Source organism: Pelecanus crispus, chromosome 8 (assembly GCF_030463565.1).
Source record: "Pelecanus crispus isolate bPelCri1 chromosome 8, bPelCri1.pri, whole genome shotgun sequence".
NCBI lineage: Eukaryota > Metazoa > Chordata > Aves > Pelecaniformes > Pelecanidae > Pelecanus > Pelecanus crispus.
In genome coordinates this window covers 10,131,448-10,150,631 of record NC_134650.1, presented here as the reverse complement: position 1 = coordinate 10,150,631, position 19,184 = coordinate 10,131,448, and the positions used below count along the sequence as shown (strand labels likewise).

General features: G+C 44.0%; 1 protein-coding gene across 15 annotated transcripts in view; it reads left to right on the top strand.

Moving 5' to 3' along the window:
• The window catches only part of EBF1 (EBF transcription factor 1), a 281,895-nt gene that overhangs the window by 8,777 nt on the left and 253,934 nt on the right, over positions 1-19,184 (top strand). For 14 of the 15 annotated variants that reach the window (XM_075715916.1, XM_075715909.1, XM_075715913.1 and 11 more), the window contains exons 5-6: positions 2,783-2,856; positions 9,989-10,057. In XM_075715916.1, the coding sequence (XP_075572031.1) occupies positions 2,783-2,856; positions 9,989-10,057 (143 nt within the window). The remainder of the gene's footprint in view (positions 1-2,782; positions 2,857-9,988; positions 10,058-19,184) is intronic. The other variant, XM_075715910.1, reaches the window with a different exon arrangement.

Sequence of the window (19,184 nt, the reverse complement as noted above, 5' to 3'; positions counted from 1 at the left end):
GGATGAGTTGCTCAGAAATAAACTCAGCAATTCCTCCTGCTTCCTAGAATTTCCTAGGAATTCCTGCAGGAATAGGGTATGCGGGAGTATCTGCGCTAAACGGGGAGAAAACAAAACGTGCATGGGTACAACATGGGTAATGAAATGCAAATAAAGTGAAAAGCAGATCCTTAACGTAGAGGAAGGCAGAAGAATGTCATGCACGCAAAGAAGGGATCACTGATGCTAAACACAACAGACAAGGTGATTATGTACCGCAGTGTTGACTCTGCCCGTTCATTATTGCTATTTAGTTGAGTTATTTAAGCGGGTACCTGGAGGTTAAGTAAGCATAGCAGCAGGAAGAGAAGAGGAAGAGAGGGGAGGGGAAAAAAAGAAAGTAAATTTTGTGTTCTGGTTTGTCATTTCTAGTGCTTCCTTGAATTCACTGGCAACAAGACAACCCATACTGGCTAAATTTATTTTAAGATTTGAAAGTCCAAGAAGAATGAGCCAAGTCCAGCAGTCTTCTCTCAGGCACCATTCCCCCGTGCCATGCTGTGATGTACAGAGGTGAATGGGGGCTGGAGGTGTTTGTCTCCACTAAAGGCCTCGGGAGTAGATTCACTCTTTACCCTGCATGCTCTGTACTCTCAGAAGCAGATTATTCTTTGATTATGCATTGATTAAGTCCAAAAAGTGCCATGAGCTTCCCCCTTGCCCGGCCTGTCCCACTGCCAGGTGGAAACTTGATTTGGGGTTTTCTGGAGTCCTTGCAATGTCCCTGCTGACCGACCCCATCAGTCGTCAGCCAGTTACTATGATTCCCTGGTTTTGGCTGGAAGAAGCTTTTCCCCATCTTCCCCCTTAATGCACGGAAATGAGGATCTTCTGAATTTGCCCCAGCTCCTGGTGTAACACACGGACGACTGTTCTGCCACCTTCCAAGGTCTCTTGCAAACCACGTGCAGCTGTCTGGGCACTGATGTGGCAGTGCCTCGAGGCGTGGGCCGGCAACCGAGCAGGGACTGGTGGCCCAGCTGGTGGCGGGGGGGTTTGCCTGGTGCCTGTGCTCCGTGGGCTTCGCATGCGTCCTGCGACCGCTTTCACGCCCCCTTTATACGAGCGCTGCGTTCCCAGGTTTCGTGCCTCACTGGTGGGGATGAGGGGGCAGAAGTCAGGTGAAACTCTGTACCCATTAGTTGCAATGGCACCAGCGGCCTCTGTTTTATCTTCTCAGCAAAAAAAAAAAACCCCACTGGCTCTCAGGTTTTAGGGGAACGCGCATAGCAGAACTGAAATGAAAAAATTAAAACTTGCAAAGATAACACAGCCCCATTCCTGATATTATTTATGGAATCATTAAATCATTTTATAATGCATAATATTAATATTGCATATTACTATTAAAATGGTGTTAAAAATCAGCTCATGCTTCTTCAGATTTGTGTGTCCTGACATCCGTGTCCCCTTTGCAGGTACAACACCTCTTACCCTTGCTAGGTTATATTTGTAAGGACTGGGAAAGCAGTTCGTATTATCATACTTCGTAATATATTCAGATAACTTATTTTTTTCTCAGTATTTTCCACACTTCCATCTTAAAGTGGTCTCACTCCATAAAACGTACTTCATCCATATAGCATACTTTCGTTTTTTATTTTCAATATCTATTTTATCATTAGCTTTACGGATACCCATATCAGCTGTTGTTTTATCTGCAGAGTTTGTTCCCCAATTTCTTCTTTTTAAGTCGGTATTTTAGAGGCTGAAAAGGTCACACCACAGGTCAAGGGCAGAGCTGATGCTCAGAAGCAGGAGTGGTCATCTCACTGGGGCTGGGGCTCTCGCCATTGCTCCTAGCTCTGGAGCGGCACCCTAAAAGATTTAGGAACCTCAGTACTATCAAAAGATGCTGTTGCAAAGGCAACTCCTTTTCACTCGTGTGCTGCTGGGGGGCTGGTGCCTTGGGCCAGGGGTGGGTAGAAAACATAACTCTGTCCTGGTCAGATGGAAACCCTGTACTGAGCTGCGAGCGCTAACCTAGTTTGCTTGTAACGCCAATACCTCGCTGTTGCCGCCGGTTCTGCTGGTGGGAGGATTGCAAACACAGACTCATCTTGCAATGCGAACACTGCGTCTTTCCACAGTTTTAACTTAAAGGATTCTCCCCATGCTATCTCAGAGTCAAATTTCTCAAGCTGGTTGATCCTCTGTTTGTTTTGGTATCCTCCGCTCTGGTAGGGCCTGCCTCTCACTTATTTATATCCCTGTAACTCCAGAGTTGCTCTCCGGAAAGTGGTGGATCGCGAGGTTCAAGGGGAGAATCAGGCCCAAGCGCTTTCTCAGGAGCTACCAGGAAAATGCCTGGGCTGTGCAGCTTTTGTAATTAAAAATACATGAGCTCTCTCTTTTCCGTCTTTTTTTTTTTTAATGACTAGGACCCAAAGTATGCCAAGCCTTGCTGGTTTTTTTTCTTTTTTCTTTTTTTTTTTTTTTTCTTTTAATGCTATTAGGTTTATATTTTATTCTGAATTGAAAAGAAAATTGTGGTTGTCTTGACTACTAAAAAAACCCATCCTACACACTGCTTGAGAGATGTGCAACGGAGAGGAGGGAATTTAGCTGTATTCAGCTTGTGTTGTTTTCCAGCTGCAAGTCTTGGAGCAGGTTTGGTGGAGGTGCGGTCTCTTTAGCCTGCGACTTGGCTGGTAACTCTGGCTGCACCTTTGGTTACCACGATATGTTTTTATTTTCTCCAAACTCAACTTGATGCACAGCTAAAAATGTGTTTTGTTTCTAGGCGATAGTATATGAAGGCCAAGACAAGAACCCAGAAATGTGCCGAGTTCTGCTCACGCATGAAATAATGTGCAGGTAAGAAATACCCCGCTTCCAGTTAATTAGTGATGAGAAGATGAATCTGTCTCTCAAAATCTAGGTTGAACCTGCAGCTATTTTCGGTCTTAAATTTATCTTTCTTGCATTAAACAATCCCAAAATAACACAGTTCAGTGTGTGTAATTAGCAGCAAGGTCTCAGTCGTCACACTAGTTTTCAATTATTTATAAAGAGTTATTCTTAACAGAACGCTACGGGTTTTCATTTAGACACCGTAGCCCACAAAAGGTCTCCTCACCAAAATTAACAGTCAATTATAGTCTTCTTGCCATAAATGTCCCTGTCCCCAATTCCCAACAAAAACTCCTCAGTAAGATGACACAATACTAATTTTTTTGTTTGTTTCTTTATTTTTTTTTTCTGGATGTGCATTGAAACTTGATGTCAGGAGGCCTTTTTTGTCCCGGTTGCTGCTCACACAAGGTCCCCACTCAGCCGGAGTGGAGCAGGCAACACTCCTGCACGCCAAAGATGTCTTCTTGTTGATTTTCTTTGAACTTCCCCATGCAGATTTGGCTCTGCCCTGTGCTCTCTTCCTCTGAACACGCCTGCCTGGGGTTGGTCACTTAAATTTGGGACAGTCAAATATCTTGTCTCCTGAACGCGGTACTTCTGCAACGGGCAGCTGCTTCCTTCTCTTTTCTGGCTGATTGAGATAGGTGAAGCCTCTTCTACTTCCTTTTTATCACAGAGAAGGCAGCATCTTCCCACAGGCCCCTCTGACACCTAGGAGAGCTTGACCTTGCAGTCTCATTAAAGTTAGTGGGTGTTTTTTGCATGTCTGAAAAAATCATTTGTTACGTGTTATTCGATGGCAGAAAATAATTCCCTGGTGGAAGACAGGGCGTTCTTGCATAAGCTCATTGTTACAATCAGTTGTTTCAAGACTGTAAAAATGCCATTGCATGCGTTGTAACTTTTACAAAACACATTTACTAAAAAGGAGTAACTTGAGGGTAAAAACTAGTACCCACTTCTAAGAGAATAAACTTGGATGAGGGTTTCCTGGTGGGGGAGAGTCTTAGACAAAATATTCAGATGGAAAGTTCTCTGTTGGTTGATTATTTTTTTTTTTTTTTTAAGTTTTTTTTCATTCTTGGCGATCTGCATTTTTTGTCCTCCATGGCAGCTCCTCCCTGATAAAACCCTGCCAGAGGACAGTGCCCTGCGATGCCGGCAGAGAAGGAGGTGCTCTCCTTGCTTTGCCAGCCTGGGCGAAACCCCACGCAGCCCCCCACATTCTTCCTTGCAGGATTTGGGGGATTTTAGTTTTCATGTCTTATTTTTCTAGGCTGCTTCATTCAGTAGGTTTGGCTTCTTCCAGGAAACCAAAGATAACCCATTATAGCCCAAGAACTATCAGATCAGATGGGATCTCCAAGAGGCGCCTGAGCTTCTGCTGCCGTTGGGAGCTGCAGCATTGCTTTGCTGAGGACTCCCGGCCAGTTCTCCCTTTCCAAATGGAAACCCAGTGCTGACAACTCGTAATTGCCCTAAAATTCATTGGCCCAATTAGCACCACTTGCACACTAGATACCTAGCTAGGAACAATTCATGGAAATATTAAAGGAGGCCCCTGACCTGATAAGGCTGAAGTGCGTGCTTTGCTTTTCTCCTGTAATAGACGGGTAAAACAGTGGGACTGTTCACGTGAGTAAAATTAAGCACGTGCTCGAGTGCCTGCTGCGTCAGGCTCTGAATCTGCTGTTAGTCCTGGGTGATGTGCCCTCCTGATTCTTAAACAGCAAGGTTTTGAGGTGGGAATTACATCTGCCAGCCACTCAGCCATTCGTGTAAGAGTAAGAATCACCTACTTTAATGCATTAGTTTTCTTACAAACACTTTAGAAACGTAAAGAGTAAGAAGTAAATTGAAACTTTATATAGAGGGCTGAGTTTTAACCAGAAGACCGAATACCTGCATCAAAGATTTATGGCCGTTCAATATACTTTGGCTGAGACAAAATTGTTTCTGTTCTGGGCATGTGGAAAGATGTGCAGTCTTTCCCTTTATTAAAGCACTTTACACTTTCTTTGTGCTTAAAATTCACTGGATCAGGAGCTTTATTCTTCTCCTTCTATTTGTTTACTGCTAGTCCTTGCTTTGTGTTTCATAACCATAAGGTGGAGGGGTAGCAAAAAAAACCCATATCTGACCATAGCAGGCAAATGTTGTGTGCCTGACGGGGTGGGGGAGACATATTCAAATTTCTTACAGCTCATATTAGATATTACCCATTTCCTTTTCTGTCTGTACATGGGTAAGAGGGTGCTGTTTGTTTACCAGGCCGCTTGACCCTATTGCACAAATCTGTCATCTATTGTGCTGCTAACACTCTTTTAAATTGCAAATCTGATGCTCTTTAGGGGTCTAGAAGGGGAAAAAAAAATCTCTCTCCACACCATTCTGTTTCTCTTGATTTCTTGCCTGTTGTAAGTGGAAGTTGGGATGTGCTGAATTTGCACCAGGGGTGCAAATGCAGCCTCAATTATAAGCATAAAATTAGAGTCTGTTCCCCATTAATCAGCCCAGCTAATTGCTATGCACTACCATTAGCCATATGGTGTGAAAGACAGCTTGCTCTCCCTAAGATGAAATTTCTTCATTTCAGACATGAAATAGTGAGGGCTCTGTATTTTAAAATAGCTTGTTTTAGATATTTAATTTCTAAACAACTTTCAGCAGTGCTTTCTATCAAGGCTAACTGCACAATAAAACTTTGCGTTTATGTGACAAAGCTGGGTATTTATAGTACACTACAACTATGGCATGGATAAGACAAAGAATTCAAATGTATGGGAGAGTCCTGGCTGTGGTAGGGAAGTGGGGCTGAGGTTTGCTTCAGGTGGCTGTTTATTTCAAAGGATTTCATTGTGTTTCGTCAAATATAAAAATCTACACTGTTGGCGAAAATGTTAATAGCTGGGGAGAATTCACAGCCTCAGTGGAATTTATTAGTATTGTAGGCAGCATGGGGAGGGACATCTATAGTTAATATTGCCTCAACAATTTCCATTATGAAACCTTCAGTGGCTTACAGCTTTGCCAAACTTAAACTGTTCTGGCTGAAATGTCCTTTGCAGGGTGTCAGCCTCAGGCTGACTTTCTTTGGAAAGTTTCAGCTAAAATGGTTCAGTGATTTCTGAGAATGAGGTTGGAGTAAAATATGGTTTTTGTCTGTGTAAAATAAAATCTTACAGCTGTTTTGGCGAGAAGCTCCTGTGCCTCCACGCTTCGGGGTGAGGAGCCTTTTTGGGGCAGAGGTTGTCCCGGCCGTATCATCTGCGGGATGAAACCCACCTCGCCGGGAAAGATTCTGCAAAATCTCCCACGTGGACTTGCTAACGACTTGTTAGAGCCTGGCAGCTAAATGATCGGAAAGTCGCATTTGTGCTGGCCACGTGCCATCGCCCCGTAATTTCTCATTGTTCATTGTCCCCACAGAAAGCCCGAGCGCGCAGATACACAAAGCAGGGCTCCTCTCACAAGCGATGTTCCTGGCCGCCACGCTGGGGTGGGGACAGGGGGAATTGAGGGTACCAGACATTGGGGAGAGGAGGCCATCTCCTGCATGCCTGCAGCGGGGCCGGGCAGTGCAGGACAGAGATGCTCCAGCGCAGGGAAGGGAATAGGAGGAAGATACGGAGCAAGATGGCAGGAGGGCAGCAGCTCCCCAGAGGGTTGGGGTGAGGACAAAGGCAGCAACAAAAGCTGGGAGTGGTGATGGCCAGGGGATGGGGAGGCCTGCGAAGGGGCAGGATGGGGCTTGGGCACGAGCCCTGGGGATGGTGAGGATGGCAATAGGAGAGGGGGAAAGGGGGTAGGCAGAGATGGAGTACAGGAGCTGGAGGGGGTTGTAACGGCAAGAGACTTCATTACTGTCAAGGACCACGTATTTTAAAAACAAACTACGCCCCCAAATGAAGCAATTTTTGCAGGCTTTTTCTGTGGGCCAACATGACGTCATGCCTGAGCCGTGGCTCCTTGCCCCTCTTGGGAAAAGGCATCATGGAGGGACAGCAAGGACACGTCCTCGCCCTCCTGGCTGCAAGGAGCCGTCACTCGGCACCTCTCCCTGCATTTGCACAGAGCCTCACTGGGAGCGGGAAGGTTGCTGGGTAACTTGGAGAAACTCCTGGGAATTTTTAAATTCCTTCAGGAAAAGGAGATAGGGCGCTGAATATTTAGGAACTTTTTTCTAAGTGTTAAGTAGGCACTAAAAGCCAAAGCTTTCGAGGCACGTTGAATTAAAAGCACTTCTCATGCCATGCAACCAGGTCTCAAACTCAGGGTTTGCATAATGTTTTAATATTAATTAAAATTAAAATTAAAATAAAAAAAAAATTAAAAATAGGAAAACTAGGGTAGATGAAGCCTTGGATTCTGCTGTTGGGGGGAAAAAATGCAAAATGCAAGATAAGGTTTAAAAAATAATTATCTAGAACATGAAAGAACATCTGGGGCCTCTCTTCATGCCACAGAACCACCAGTCAGTGGGACACGCCAGCCAGGCACCTCTTCCAGATCACCCTCAAATTGCGGTGCAAGGAGTGAGGTCTCCTCCTATTACTCGGCATTATTGGGGTGCACTCTTGGGAAGCCCTATCCAAATGAGGGGGCCACCCAATGAGCAACGCGACGTTTCCCCTCCTCTCGAAGCCGGGTTGTCCCCGTCGGCCAGTGCCTGACTCCATCCCGCTCGCGGCGGGAGGCGAGACCGAGGCGTCCCCGTCTCGGGGCCCCCACGGCCGCCTCTCCCGCTGGGTTAGCGCCCCGGGAAGGTGCCAGCCTCCGAGCCTGGTGGTGCCTGGATGGTGGTATCTGCCCATCTCGGGCTGGGAGCCTGGGAACCTTTGCTCGCCTGAGTAAGTGTGGCAATTTCTGTCCCTCCAGTCTGCTGTGAGAATGTCAGGACTAGCCCTGATTTGCTTCAGTCACAAGAACTGCATTGTCTTAACTTGTGCCAACTCTGTTTCTAATTACATTTTAATCATTTAAAAATGATTAGCAGTTTTTATTGCCTTGTTTGTGGGTAAATTTTCTCACCCCACACATTCTAGCTGCACTCCAATGACAAGTCCTTTTATAGGCAAAAAAGCCCCCCGAATATCCACATGACTATTTACCTACAGCATATTTTATTCCTTCCTAAATTTTAATATGTTCTGGGTGCCAAGGCTCTTGCATTTTTTGGTGGATCAATTGTGGTATTGTGCTGTAAAATTAAGCAGTTTTTTTTGGCAATCCCAAACAATGTAACTTCCACCGAAATGAAGATACCGCACATGTGTTAACTGTGAAAAGTTTCAGCCCTGAATAGTTGCCTTGAAGCCTTTGCGGTGAAAAGAATTATGTATTTTCCTCTCTTTGAAAACAATTTTTTTTTTTTTTTTTAAACCATGTTTAAACAGGCTGTTTTTGTAAAAGGCCCCCTTTTTTTTTGTTATCTTTAGTGTGGTTAGTTGCTTTATTGCTAATCTTGGTGGGTAACTGTATATTATTCACTCTATTGTTCAGCAACACAAGAGAACCTTTGTCATACTCCCAACAGGGCTATTTATATAGCATGGCACTTCTGAGGGCTTCTTCCTGCCCTGATGTTCTTCCACCTTCTGGGGAAAAGAAAATAGTTCATCTGAGCGGGAGTGTGAGCAGTGGTGGTTCCTGCCAGCTGCCCAAAGCTGGCCGCTGAAATGAAGGCGACGCGCAGGTCCCTGGGATGCTGTTTGGAACAAGCTTGGTGGTTTCCAAAGATTGGGCTGTGTGTGGTTGAGGCTTACCAGAAAGTTTATTGAAGAGAGAGATGCGCTCAGGTCTGTCCAGGGAGAGCGAACGGGGTGGTCCTCACTGCCTGTCACTTGGTGCCGCCATGGGCTGGGGTCCCTGCAGCCCTCACCCCACAGGAGCTGCCCAGGCTTCGTCTAGCAGGTCCCTGGGGACCAAGGAGGGCTTGGGAAGACCAGGAGCTTCTTGATATATATTTTTTTATTATTATTGTTTGAAGCCTTGACTTCAGTGGGGAATCTTCTGTTAAGGGACGTCACCAAATAGGAGCTTTCCTTGCTAGAAGGGTGTTTCCTCCCTGGGGCGAGTGGGTGGGTGAAAGCCACCTGAGGCTTTGCTCACCTACGTAGCTGTGACTCTCTTGTGGGTTTAGACGGGCTGCTGGGGAGAGCGCAGGGCGCCTGCAGGCAGCCCCCGCATCACTCGGCCCCGGCTCTAGATGCACCGGGAGGGATTCCCACAGAATTCCCACAGCAGAAACGTGTATGTTGCCTGTGAGCTTACCTGCGATATATTTGCGGCTCCTAATGGACAATAACCCCTGACAAGGAATCATCACAAACAACAGTTTAACTTCTCGTAGGAAACAGTGAGCCACCTTAGTTCAAAAGAATCCCAGGCTCGAGGTCAGCGGTGGAGCAGAGCTTTGGGAGACGGAGCTTAGATTTCACATGCCTGCTTTGTATCTGACCTGACGCAGGGCACCAGCCGCCAGAGCTGTGCTCTCCATGGCATTAGCAATCATTAACATGCTCAGAAAACTTGGGGAAACAGGAACGCTCAAGCATAAAAAAAGCCACTGCCGACGGTGCCTGCGTTTCGGCTCCCCCATTAACAACAGTGTTTCTTAGAGGGAGAATAATTGTGCTTTTGGATGTCAGGGGGAGGTTTCCCGGTAGCTGAGCATTCGGCTCCGTGTAGAAGCAGGAATATCTTGTGGATGTGTAACATAAGTGCTAAGCAAATGTAAAAACCAGGCTCAGCGGGGAAAAAGCTGCCTTATTTTGTGTGTGAGTGTATGCGGGACAACTGCTAAACCCTATGGAAAAGAGGCAAGAAAGAGGCAGGTCTCCCTGTTTCGGGTGATCCTTGAATTATTATTTGTGAAAGGGGCAAAACCCCTCTCTTTTTATATTTTCTGCTGCTAACCAGCTGTGCAAGAAGTTAAACATAGTAATTAACCCATATGTGACCCACTACATTTGACTGATTTCCAGGCAGGGACGGAGCGGTAACTCTAGCTGGCAATTTGAACCTACCATGTTCGTAATGATGATTTTACAGTGTAATGGTCGCACTAAATCCTTTCACTTTTGCTCTGTAGCCGCTGTTGTGACAAGAAAAGCTGTGGCAACAGAAATGAGACTCCATCAGATCCAGTGATAATTGACAGGTAAGGACTGCTATTGTTTCCTTCCATTTTTTTTCTCCCCCTCCTCATTATAATGAAACACCTGCCCTGTGTTGCTAATGGGGAAGAATTAGGAGTATATTCGGATGAAATTTTGTTTTTGATACCGAATTAGTTGTGCTTTGCAATTGCGATTGCCGTGGAAGGGCCATATGGAGGATAACGGAGTGACCTGCTCTTTGGAGGGCTCCGCTTCTTGTAACTGATTCATGTGCATAAAGAGGAGATTTTTCTTTCTGACTTTCTGTGGCTCAATTCACATGCTGTGCCAGGGAAGCTTCAGGAATAAAATAATAATAGTTTGTGATTTATGAAATGTGGTTGGGTGCTTATAAATATTTAACTTTTATTTGAAAAATGTCTGAATCATTATCACTTTTAGCTACAGTAGTTCTGTGGGATGCAATCCATCTACATTTTAAGGTTTTTATTTATGCATAAAAACAGTTAAAAAAAAAAAGATCTGCAAAGTAAGGTTTTTTTCTCCTGTTATTTTCTTTGGTTGGAATACTATTTTGACTGTATTGTTAGTTGATTAATTCATTTTTGTCTGTCTTAATTATTGTGTGTTTAAGTAGATCCATATTGCTAATCTGACATCACTGAGTAAATCACTATAGTAGAATACATCTATTTTAGTTTTTCCGAGCCACGCGTAGTTTCTGTGCTTGCAAATTATGCAAAACGGTAGCCAAATAGTCATTTTTACATTTTAATTGTCCAAACTTATTGTACAAAGCCATGTGCAATAGCCAGATTATTATGCAGCATTACTCTAGAAGAGTTAAATGGCCATGAAGTACTGAAAGTGTCTGTCATCAGCTGGGGAAAGCAATACCCTTGCGCTGATCTGTGACTAGAGGGACCCTGCAGGGTTACTACCTATACATACAGGGGAGAGAGCATAGAATAGTTTGCTTCTCCTTGCGTTATTGTCCGAGTTAATGTGTGAAGAGGGTTTGATGTGTTGGGTGCCACATGCAGAGAGCGGTCCAGGGATATGGCAGAGCCTTGCCTGGCACTGCGCTCGTCCAGACTCCCAGATTTACAGTTCTTGTTTGAATTTGGTAAGAAAGTGCATATATTGGAAGCTTATAGCAGATGTTTTGATTAGCTATAATAAGTAATCCTGAGAATGTTTAAATCTCAGAGGATATCTCTATCTATTTTAAACCAGGCATATTTTCATCTTCTGTGAGCATTAGGTAGTAGCAGGGAAAGTGGGGGGGAAAAAAACCCCACAGTGAAATCTGTATAGAGATGTGTTTTATAAGCATGCTGCAGAGTTGAACACTATAAACATGGTGTTAGAGTGGCATTTTGAGCAACATGAAAGCTACAAAATTCACATGAATTTTTCATTCTACTGGAAAGTGAGATGTTAAGATGCTAATGGCAGGTTTACGGAAATATTTTGTTTAACTATCTAGTATGCAAAACTGCTAGTTGCAAATCATTTTAAATTATGAAAGCGAGAGATGCTGTCTGTTACATGTTTCCTGCAAAACGAGGAAAACAGTTACATGAAAAAAACAGATTTAGCTTCCTAGCAGTGATCAATTTATCAGTCTTTACGTAAATTGATGCAAAAGGTACCAATTCTGAAGATTATTTTTAAAATGCAAGCTAAACATAATTTAAAGATCATAATACAAACCCTTCCTCACCACCCGTACTGAATCATGCTTGGCTTGTGAATGGGTTAAGCTTTTAAGTTCTTCACTTGGTTTTAAATTGTGACTTTGATACAGAAGGTTGATATGACTGTGGTTTGAATAACATTTGATTTTGACCTGTTCCTGTGGGTTGCAGTGGTATAAGAAATTTGACTCAGCAGTACTGTAATTAGCCCTCCCCGTGTTTTTGAAACAGGATTGTGTTACCTGGATTGCATTAGTGTGGCTTCTATTGTTGCCGCTTCGCATCTGTCCCAGTAGGGTACTTAAAACCTTTTCTTGGCTGGGGCTAGTTCAAACAATTTAGGCCAAATAAGTATGTGCTTTATACAGTTAGTGGCTTTAGTGATGTTTCTTGTGACATTTATCCTACTCTTTCTTTTTTTCCCCTTTTGGTTTGGAAAGGATGAAGTGATCTATATGGAGCCTTTTTACCTTAAAACGAGTCCTTTAAAATTGTTCTAACATTCAAATGCCTGCACAAGTCAGAACATGTGTTTAGTTGTACTCTATTGTCACTTCTCCATGCGCACAATTTTTAACTATTATGTCAATTGATAGGCAAAACCATATTTAGCTATTTTTATTTGCATGTGAGCTTACAGAATTCATTTACCATTTGGGCTAAAGCACTCCCACATGCCTTACGGTCTGATAAAGTCTCGCCTGTGGATTTAATCTAACTCTTGCATCAAATCCTGCGAATCCATAGACTCTGACCTAACATAGAATTTAACGTAGAATCTATCCACGGGATTTTTGACATATGTACTTACATGGAAATGCTATCCTCTTCTTACTTGCTGGAATACTATTTTGGATTGATTAATTTTCTTTGATGAGGCTAGAGCAACTTGGGATACAGCGAGCTCCGTCTTTGTGGTGGTTTAGTGAACTTGGCGAGGAGGCTGTTTGGCAGCTTCAAAGTTACATGTGTTGTGTTCTTTTTCAAGCCCTATATATATATGAAAAGTAAATCGTATATTTTTACTTAATCAAAATGTGGGATTTAAAAAAAGTCTGTAGTTGCATTTGAAACAGGATATAACTTTATCCTTTATGAAATTGCTTTATACTTTGTTCTATTATAGTATCAGCAGATATAGCAGTGAAAGGGACCTAAAGAAATTTATACTCATATAGCGATCTAAATTTTCGCTGGAGAAAAAAATAAATCTATTATGCCTATAGTGCAGTCATTTCAAGGAAGTTTCTTGGAAACCTGTGTGTGTCTGAATCATCTTCTTAGCATAGCCTGTATGTTTTATCGCTAATCCAGTTACATGTGTTGAGATGAAGCTCTGATGAACAGGAACTCATTTTAAAAGGGGTATTATTGTCACAGTACAAACGCGCAATTCCTCCTACAAGTGCAGTGGCAGGGCTGCATTGTAATCACACTTAAAGAAAACACAGAGCACTTCCTGTTATTAAATTAAATTCTAGATTGATTTAACTTTCAAATTGTAACTCATATTTGAATTTAAAAGGTTTGCAATAAAATTCCTGTGAAGAAATTGAATAAATTGTAGTTTTATTACCACTCTGGATATCCTGGTGTCCTAACCTTTTTCCTTACAGTTATCTTAGTTCAATAAATAAAACCTCATTAGACTATTCCCATTTCAACGGGTTTATTAAATTTTACAGGAGTAATTAGCATAAGCTGTGCTAATTTTTCTGGAAGACTAATGAGAGAGCTTCCTAATTAGGTTTGCTTTGTAAGAATCAGAAAAGATGATAATGACAAAAGTCACATAGGGGAGAAAGTGGGGCTTTATATTATTCCTTGGTTCAGGAAAGAGGCTCCTCTCTCGGTATTCTGTTCCAAACTTTTAAACCCAAATTATCATTGTTGGGGCCGATATTTAATGGTGTTACCCGTGCCCGCTGGGGCTTCTTTACCTTTTATGGCTCCATCCAGTAAACAGGAGTCCTACTGACTGGTAAAATAGGAATAACCACTGCAATCCCAAATATAGCGGCAGAAAATTCTCAGCATTTAGGATCTATACCATATACCTCCAGCTTGCAACATGGCATGGACAAAGGGCTGCAAACAGCCCCATTTGGTGATTGCTGGTCCATCCTAAATTTTGCTTCTTCCCATAACACTCAAGCAGGCTGATGACAGTGACCTGAAATCAGCTTTGCTGAGATTTACCAATACAGATGAGACCTACTTAAGAAATCTCACGACCGTCTATCTTTCGGATAGATAAACTTCAGCTGCGGTGTAAGTTAACAGGCTTTGTGCTGGAGCTCTCCCCGGGTGAGGCTGTGTGCCCTTAGGTGGCAGGTCAGCATGAGGATGATGAGGATTTCTTCTGGCCCTTCTCTGGCAATATATTGAAATTCTTCACGTGCTGCTTTGGATGCAATTTCCGAGGAACGAGGCTTTGAAGAGGCAGCTTATGCATTTCCAGTACAATCAGACCTCTTGCCCACGGAGCAGGGGTGGGAACTCATGGATTGGAGGCCGTAATACTTTTTATGCATTATTATCAGATGACACCGAGGTACATTTTAGTGCATGGCCTGCTGCAAGCGTTCGAAACGCCTGTGTGCTTTCCACACCTGCTGAACGGGATGCTTGACTGGGGCTCTCTGTAATCCGTCCTTGGTACACCCAGCTGCTGTGGCTAGGGAGGGAGCCAACTTACCTACATATGTTTTTGAAATCTTTCAGCCTTTAACCTGAAAAAAATTATGTTTGTGGGTAGGATTTCACTGTGCAATGACATGAAAAGAGGCGTGAATGACTTTCAATGTCTCCGTTTTACCACTTTACAAGTCATCGTGTAGTGGATTGTATTTTACAGGCCTGATCATCTTTTCATCCTAACTACCAGGCAGGTGGAAAAATGACACACAGGACTGTAGTGCACTCACTGCATCCTCCCCACAAATACACTTGTTAGGCAGATGCGGCACTAATGCATTTTGCAGTAGCTTTCCTTGCCCAGAGGGAGGGTGAGGGAGATGCGGGCAGGCTGGCAGAGTGGACCAGCTGCAGGAGAGGTGCCAGCAAGGGGACGAGGTGGGCGTTTTGCTTGGGAGGGAGATGCTGAGGATTGCTTTGCTGCAGGGGATGGGATCAGAGCTGCAGCTGATCCCCCAGACAGCCTACAGGGATGTGGGCTTGTCAATAGGAGTGGTGTGATGACAAAGTGGCAGAAGATGCGAGGCGCTTTGGCAGTGGTCCCTTTGCAGGAGTCCCAGTTCTCGGTCCCCCCGGCCATATGTGGTACCTGAACCTGGCTGTGTGGCGTCAGGGGAAGGTGTCCTGCCCTCCCCTTGCTCACGTTGGGGACAGGGCTGCAGAAGGTGGCAGGTCTCATCCATCCTGGGTCCTTGGGTGGGTATTCCATGCAGGAGGGCAGGCATGGCGCTCTCTGACAGATGCCAAGACATGGGTGAGAAAAGCTCCTGGACCTGAGTATTTGGCAGTTCTCTTGAGTCCTGTACTAGAAAGTGCCCACCTCATTGCTGTGCCCTTTCCAGAGCCAGGTGGGAGTTATTTATCCAGCAGGGAGGGAGTCTGGGGAGCAGAAACTGGGCAACAGAGGACTACCCCCAGCACCGCACGGAGATGTCTCCCAGGCTGTCTTTTAAAGCTGTGCTGACTAAACCCTCAGGGCCTCTAAGCAGGGTGTTCAGATGGGCAGAAGTTGGCCTCGAGCATTTCATGCAAGCTCCCGGAGCCTGTGAACCCATACATTTCTGAGAGGGGAGGGACCGAAACACACATCCTTGAGGATTTGGTTGTGATTGATGCATCTGAGAAGCATTACCCAAAACATTTCCCACATGACTTAGGCAACCAAAGGCATTTTGAGCCTTTGTGAGATAAATGGAAGACTCTGATCAGTAGATGCTTCTCACACAGAGAGTCAGACATGCTCACCCCTCTACCAGCGCTCCTAATGCGTGTGGTGTCAGCCCTCTTTCTGGTGAAGAAATCACTAGAGCTGGGGGTAACTTTGCAAGAGTTCTTGCAAAAATCTCTTGGTTTCAGCCTATTGAGGTTGGCACATATCACTGCTGCTTCAAAACTCATTTATTTTGCTCTTGGGGTTGAGTGAACTTGGTCAGGGTCAAACCAGCTCTTGCTTATTGTTTGATTTCTCTCCCCTCCACCCCCAAGTATAAGAATTTTTGTATAATCTCAGAACTATTATGCAAAACCTTAATTTGGTCTCAGCTTCACTTAGGAGGTTTGTGATTTTCTCAGCAAACCTGTTCTGAGTTTTCAGTTTGTTATAAAACCCCAAACCAGTCAAGTTTTATGTGGTTTTGGGTTTCACTGCAAACATTTCACACTACTCTAATAGTTACTTGCTTCTCTCAGTGATGCTTTTTGAATCTGCAGCTAGTGTTTTGGGCTTTATTTCACTGCGATCTTATGCCTGATTATTACTGTTTAATATCATGGTGATATAACAGAGGCTCCTATCGCAAAGAAGGCTCATTGTGCTAGATCCTGTGTTGTCTCTAGGTAGGTAGATGATCCCATTCCTGAAGACAAGCGCTTCTCTTGATGCAGTTTAAAAATTGAGATTGAGGTTTTTCTATGGAGAAGAAAAGACTTGGGCTTGCATTGAATGTCCTAGGGATGAGGGAAACTGAAGACCAGTCTACTGTATTGCTTTTGGCATTTGACTACCATCTTTAGTGCTCACCTACAGCCCTTTGGGGCTTGGTCAGTTGTGCTGTCTGTCCACAGAAGTGACTTGAGTGCACACATGGGATGTGCTGGATCTGCTGCCCTGAGACCCCAAGGTCAGTGTGTCCGTGTCCATATATCTCTGCTCTGCCTTGGGTGGATGGTGAGCTGCTGGCAGGTCAGTGAGTCCCTTGGGCTCTTTCTGAAAATCTCAGTCTTGGTCAGCAAGGGTTAACAATTTTAGGAGACCGCACTGGCTTGTCTAACTTCTCAAAGTCCATCCTGAAGACCCTGTGGGTTTGCTTGTGCAGAGGAGCACCCTGAGGTCTAATTGAGACCTCATGGATTGCCCTGCTGCTCCACTCAGATGGCAGGATTTGGGCATCTGAGGTTAGATGTGCTTTAAAAAGTTTGGCTGCCTCTGTGCAGTGACCTCCTGTAGCATCATGAAAGCTCCAAGTGCGCCAGGCTGGTCCCAAGAGGACGCCAGGGCCGTCCCTTTGTTTCTGGTCACAAAACTTCAAATGTGCTGCTCATACCTATCGATTTCTTAATATGAACTCCTACTTCAAAGTGTGTCCTGCAGCAGGGAAGATGTGCTTGGTGCAGTGGGGTCCCTGCCTCCACACAGCTCAGTGTCAGTTCTTCTGTTTCTCAAGAGTGGGGATTTTTTTGGGGAAAAAATACTGGCTTTTCTCCATATGCATATATATGTACACACAGTTTCTGGTGTGGATAAATTCCCTGCCCCATCTTAACACCTGATCTATTTCCATATTTGCTGTCCCAATGGGAATGCACACATGAATAAGAGCGATAGGAAAATGTATCTGCAAAGATCATCCTCAGTTTTAATGCAGATTAGCTAAAATTCTTCTGAACATGAAAAATTGATCTTACCTCTATCCCAGCGTTTATTGGGTAAAGACATAACGCAAGCCTTATTCTGCAGAAGCTGAGGTGTATGAGTAGTTTTCTTCCTGTGAGTAGTCATAAATGTTTGCATGTTCTAGCCACTGAAATGTATTCTTGTAAGTAATTGGCTGCATCTACAAAAATAACTGTGCTAAATTCAAATTCACTTCTGCTTGCTGGAAGTATATTATTTTAACACAACATCTCAGTAATAAAGTTAAAAGAGAAGCAATTGTAGGTTTTTGTGTCAATCACGACTGAGATAACTTTCTAGAAATGTTCTCAGAGAGCAGCAGGTCTCTGTAGTAGTTGTGGTAAATACCGGTAAGAATTTTTCTCTTTCCCTGTAGCATCATGGGGTTTTTTTCTGTAACAGTTCTGGAAAAGTACAGAAAAGCCATACAAAGTTCCCAGTGTGTCACATTAGCAACTTTGCATAGGTAGTTTGTGATCAGAATATATTACTCTATCAAATGAGTGTTTACTTTTTCTTCTGAGGACAGTATTTTAAAGGTTTTTTTCAAAGCAGAACAAATAATTTTCTACCCACTTTTTAAAAATAGTGTTTGGAAATAGGAAATGTGAAAACAAATTTTCTGGTGCTGTTAATATGCGAATTGTATGAAAATAGTTATTAAAAGGCATTATTTCAAGTCACTGAAATTATATACTGGACAGTAGCAAGGTGACCCAGATATAGAGCCTTTCATGGCAATCTTTGAAATGCTATGAACAGTACTGTTTTGTCTTTGGTTTCTTGCTGCCTCTAAAGGTGTAGGCAGATGAAGATAACTTTAAAAAGAGCTATTTCTCCAATTACTAGCTTTTGTCCAAGAGCAAAGAGAGATTTTTAGACTAACAGCATTCTCTATAACAAAATTAAATTCCCTTCATCTGACAAGAAGCTGAGTTTGGCAATAGTTTGGGATTTTTTTTTGTTGGCGATATAGAAGAAGTCATCCTCTGTACCCCTGTTTTTCCCTGCAGTGGTGAGCCGGCCAGACCTGAAAGGCAGGGACCCAAATTTGGGGGGGAGCGGGGTGGGGAAGCGTGGGTGGGTGCTGGGTGTTGTCACACACCGTGAGAGCAGAGTGGCCACCAGCACGCTCGGGGACATCGTTTTCCCCCTTGCCAGTGAAGTGCAGGTTGCCCTTCCCAGCGGTCCAGGGGGGCGAGGGAGCAGCATCACCACCGCTGCCCCCCCGCCGGGCCAAATCTCTCCGCTTTTGTAACAACGCAGGAACGTCCAAAACGGCATTCCACAACTATGCCATCTCGCTAACCGGCTGAGGCACAATAGTTCAGTAATGTAATATAAAAAGTAATGGTGTTAGCTAACACATCCTTAATAAGATATTGTCCGCTGCTCTGCCATATGCTACCGAGCAGGCTTTCCCTCTGTGGGGCTTTTGAGTTCTCTCAATAAGATTATTTCAAATACTCTAATCCTGAATCATTGACATGAATACAAAAGCCTAGTGACATCTAATAGATGCCTCTTAGCTTTGCTTTTCCTCTTGTTCCTTTCCTTTTTCTTCTCTTTTTACCTGACAAAAAGCTTACAGACACTTGGGCTCTGTCTCTCAGTACCAGCATGTGGGTCCCCTCATGAAATATAAAGGAGGAAAAAGGGCTGACATAGGGCTGATAAGCCACAGAGCAAAGGACCATAGATTAAAAGTAAATGCCAGTAAATCCTACCCTGTACACTCAGTTGTTCTTTTATTGTTTTCTTTAACTCTTCCAGTGCCATGCCGGGCTAGAAAGAGATGAAAAATGGGGTTAAAAAAAGAGGCAATGCTACAATGACATCGTGCCAGGGTCCTAGAGGCTTGCTCTACACTTGGATTTT